Source organism: Pyxicephalus adspersus, chromosome 1 (genome assembly GCF_032062135.1).
Source record: "Pyxicephalus adspersus chromosome 1, UCB_Pads_2.0, whole genome shotgun sequence".
Lineage (NCBI taxonomy): Eukaryota > Metazoa > Chordata > Amphibia > Anura > Pyxicephalidae > Pyxicephalus > Pyxicephalus adspersus.
In genome coordinates, this window is record NC_092858.1 from 152015573 (window position 1) to 152020085 (window position 4513).

The 4513-nt window shown below is 36.8% G+C and overlaps 1 protein-coding gene across 1 annotated transcript in view; it reads left to right on the plus strand.

The window, feature by feature from the left end:
- CMSS1 (cms1 ribosomal small subunit homolog) overlaps nt 1-1435 on the plus strand; it is a 203814-nt gene extending 202379 nt beyond the window's left edge. The window contains exons 7-8 of the mRNA XM_072418681.1: nt 2-54; nt 1296-1435. Coding sequence (XP_072274782.1) covers nt 2-54; nt 1296-1435 — 193 coding nt within the window. The remainder of the gene's footprint in view (nt 1; nt 55-1295) is intronic.
- The last annotated feature ends 3078 nt before the right edge of the window (nt 1436-4513 follow it).

Consider the following 4513-nt stretch of genomic DNA (forward strand, 5'->3'; position numbering starts at 1 on the left):
TTGTTCATCTTGGAATAGGAACACCAGGAAGGATTAAGGCTCTTATAGAACAAGGTAAGGAATTCTAATCTTTAGACTACCATACAAGTATTGATTTCTGACAAAGAAATGTTGTTTTAGATATAGAAAATCAATATTTAGCATATGTATGAAGTTCTGCCGACATTTCTGCGTCATTGGAATTCTACTGGATATCCTTAAAACGCAGGAATTGCATTAATAAGGGGGCAAGGGTGAATAAGCCATAAGATTGTTCCAGTTGTCTAACAAAGTCATCTAACTCAGCCTTTTTTAACTTTTTTAACATGAGGGACCCTTACTTACAGGTATTACTTACAGGTATTCTGGAGGACCCATTCTATAATTACTATATCTATAGATCATAGTGGTGAGTGGGAAGAATGCTTCTTACATTGCTGGCCAGTGGATAGAATATCAACCTTACAGATAGTCAAAAAGGTCATTGATGTCACTTAAACTGACCTGAAAGGCACAAATTGTTCATTGCTCATAGAACCCCTAGCAGACTTAGGATTGCACAGAACCCTGGTTGCGAAACACTGTTCTACTAATATGTCTGTACACCCAAAAATAACAAATACCGGAGGTGAAACCTGAGTTGCAATGTGCATCTTGGAGATACGTTTTTTATTATACAATTATTATAGAACACTTAACCAATAATATTTATCGCATTCTCATGCAGTAGGATAGCTGAAAGATAACTTTTCTATAGAAAGTAATTTTAGTGATTTTACCTAGCTCGGGGAGTTTGAATTAAATACATATAGGAAAATACACACATAGGGAAGATTTTGACCTGCTTTGGAATCAGCAATCCCAATGGCTCCCTGCTCGGTCACTCGCACCGCAGTTTTTGTTCTTAAAGAAGTAATCAGTACTGCTACGTATACGTAGGTACCACTTCAGAGCAGGTAGATGAGCTTTATATGAACACAATACATGTGATTGAGGATGTTAAAATTCATTTCATTTTTTCTTCCTTACACCTCTGTATTCTTAGCATGACTATCTTCCTTCTGATGACTGTTCTTGATTCTTCTATAACTAAACTAAACTGACGAAATCCAGAATCCAAAATTCAAAATCCAAATTGGTTGTTATAGTTCAGTTCCTAATATAACACCAAATATATGGTCAGCACAAGCAAGATATTAGTGACAATACCAATGGGTTGAGGTACACTTGAGGTACCTGGGGTAAGGTGTTTTAGGATAAGTGTACAAAGCTCTGCAGGTATTTTATGTTCATTATTCTTTCCTTTCTATTTATAGAGGGTCTTAGTTTGCAGTCTTTGAAATACATTGTTTTGGATTGGAACTGGAGGGATCAGAAGCTGCGGAGGATGGCGGATATTCCAGAGGTACAGATAAGTCTTTTATGTTTTTATAGTATATTTTTTGGCATAGTATAATTTTAGTGCCAGCAGAGATTTTTTTTTTTTGCTTTTCTTTGTAAAAGCTCCACAATTCAGTGCTGACCGTATAGGACATTTTGGTCACCATCATCAAAAATTTTGTTTATTCGTAGGAACAAACTCCCTGATTTCACAAGCAAATGCACAAGAATCTATTATTAGACCAATTAGTTCCCCAAAATTGTTTTTTTTTTTAAAGTTTACTATACTTACCTAACCTTAACCACAATGCAGAGTCTGACATATCCATCTTCCAGGCTATATTCCTGGGAAACAATAGTTTGCTAATAGACATCTGAGTCCAGTACAAGAGTGTCTTCTCACCAGATCTGAGCTTCCCTGAACACCTTAGGATCCTACCAGAAACATTTTGATGTTTAACTTTTTTTTTCTAACAGGTACAGTATTTTTTTTAGCTTTCATTGTCTTTATCATTGTTTCTCGAACCCGAGTTCTGTAGAGCGGTACAGATTACTCATGGAACCCCTAGCAATCACTGGAAGGACCCTGGTTGAGAAACACTGCTTTACACAATTGGCGTTAGACAACTCCAAAATAAAAGATTTTGCACACTTTCCATCATGAAGACATTGGTCACCAAGACAAATCTTTTGTGGAGAATATTACACAATGGGACTATAGATAACAAAAACCTGAAAGGTTCTAACCCTTACCCAATCTATACAAAACCCCAAAAATATTATTTATATACACTTTTAACTGTTTATCCTAAAACCAATACTTAGCTTTACCCACACATAAAAATGTCACCAAAGTTAAACATATACTTCCTTTCAGCTATATAAAATGAAAAACCCCCAACACAGGGAATATAAAACTGCCATTATGTACAACACTGAATAAAGAACGCAGCAAAAATTAGTGAATGAAATGGCATTATAGCGAGTAATCCTGAGATTTCTGGTGATTAAATATGAAACCAGATCTTCACTGGTGTAACATCACAAACCTGGAAAAAGGGAGTAAGAAACACTTTTTAAGTGGCCACGAACATACCATTAAAGAAGATCTATGTGTTAACATAAGTAGAGGGAGATGAGTATAATAACCACAAACATAAAGTTATTGATTTAGTGAAGAAGCTGTCAAGAAAAGAAGGTTTCTGGTATGATGTGATGCCCAGCTATGAATGACATTTACCGGCAAAACCCCAAAGAATTTCCACTCTCCACCACATCTCTTCTGGAAGGAAAAGGGATGAGATTTAATCGGCATTAAATAAAAGGATTCTTTATACTGTATGCAATAAAAGTATGACGAAATGTGTCCAGGTCCAGGTTCAACGTGTGCTTAATGATTGTCAGGTTTACGAAGATGTGGCAAAGACCACCCATTCATGGCTGGCCTCAGACCAGCTCAATTTTTACAAGTCGAAGCAATTAATTCAACACTTATGAGAAAGTTTAAGACATCTTTTAGAATAACACACACGACCCTGGATTTTCTGTAGGAATTCTTGCCATTGTGTACATAATTGTCACCCAGGGTAGTCTCCTGATCCCTACATAAAAATGCATATATCTATATTAATAAGCAGTGAAGGGTGCACATAGGAAGGACTATTCACTCTACATGCACAAAACAATTTCCCAACACACCCATGTTCCTAAAAGCAGAAGTATGCTAGTTGCATGTACTTGCAATGGTATTTACCAATGGAAATGGCATCAATATGCAAAAACTTTCTGCATTCTACAGTGGATGTTCATGTGACTGTACACTACATATTGATCCAATGAATTGATTCAATCTAAATTGAAGTTAAAGCAAAGCCAGTGTATTAGTGCCGTTGGCTGTACTCTGACCCTTTACTTTAGTTATAACCGTGTGAGTGAATGCATTCAGAAAATAGGTAACTGGCAATAGTGCAGGTCTGGGGGCATTTTTGCTAATGTTCTTTATATTTAAGGTATCTTTCTTTACATTTAGGCTTTTTCAAGCTGTGCAGCTTCTTCCTACCTTCAACATAAAAGGCCAAACTGGCAACATATTGAGCTAGTTCAGCCTTTCTCAACATTTTTAACATGGCCCTTGAAAAAACTTTCAGGTGATCAGGAAACCCCTACTATAATCACTATATCCACAGAAAACAGTATATTAATGTAATAGTCAATATGAAGAATTCCTCTTACATTGCTGGACAGGAGAAAGAATGTCCCCCCTACAGATAGCTAAAAAAATCATTATTGTCACTTAAACTGACCTAGGGGGCACAAATTGCTTATTTATCAAGGAACCCCTAGCAACCTCTGGAGGAACCCTGGTTGAAAAACATTGAACTACATTGTAGTGTTTAATGGCTGTATATCGTATATTATTCATCCTATTAACAGTACAGTGGTTCCCCAGTGTCGTTCATCAGTCCGGCCTAGTGGACCAACTGCTATTCACTTCTATGAAGGAGAGCACAGCTGGGTGCTGCTCGCTTGTCCTCCTCCCCTCTCCAAAGAACAGGACAGCATTATGTGTACAGGGCTTGTTCATTCATATGTCGCTGGAAACAATCACGAAAGATCGCTTTCAGCAACAATCCTCTTAAGGCTTAAGTCTATGAGATGACAATCAGCATTTTCCAATGCAATACAACCAAGACTCTGAAACCCATTAATGGAAAATGGGATTCTACATTTGCATGCTAACTGTATGCCACATATTTGTTGTTCAAGCTATTGTATCTTTGTGAACTGCGTACAAACCCAACAGTCTAGTTCCAGTAGCATGTAAGCAAAATGTGAGGCATCAGGGATGTGTGCTAAAGTTTGAATCTAATTGAAGATGAACATCTTCCCATGTCTATATGTGCTGTAATATCATTGATAAATAGGCCTTCATAGGAAGATAAGTTTCTTAGTGGTGTTCTGTAATAATGTTTGTGATTTCTACATAATTATATTACTAAGGTTTAGGAAATGTAAATTCGCAACAATATATTTATAGAACAAAAACACATTGTTTGGCCTACACATGAGCAAAGTTCACTGAGCAGACTGACACTGGCTGATAAAGTGAACAGATAATCTGTGCATACAGTCATAGCACTACCAGCCCATTGGA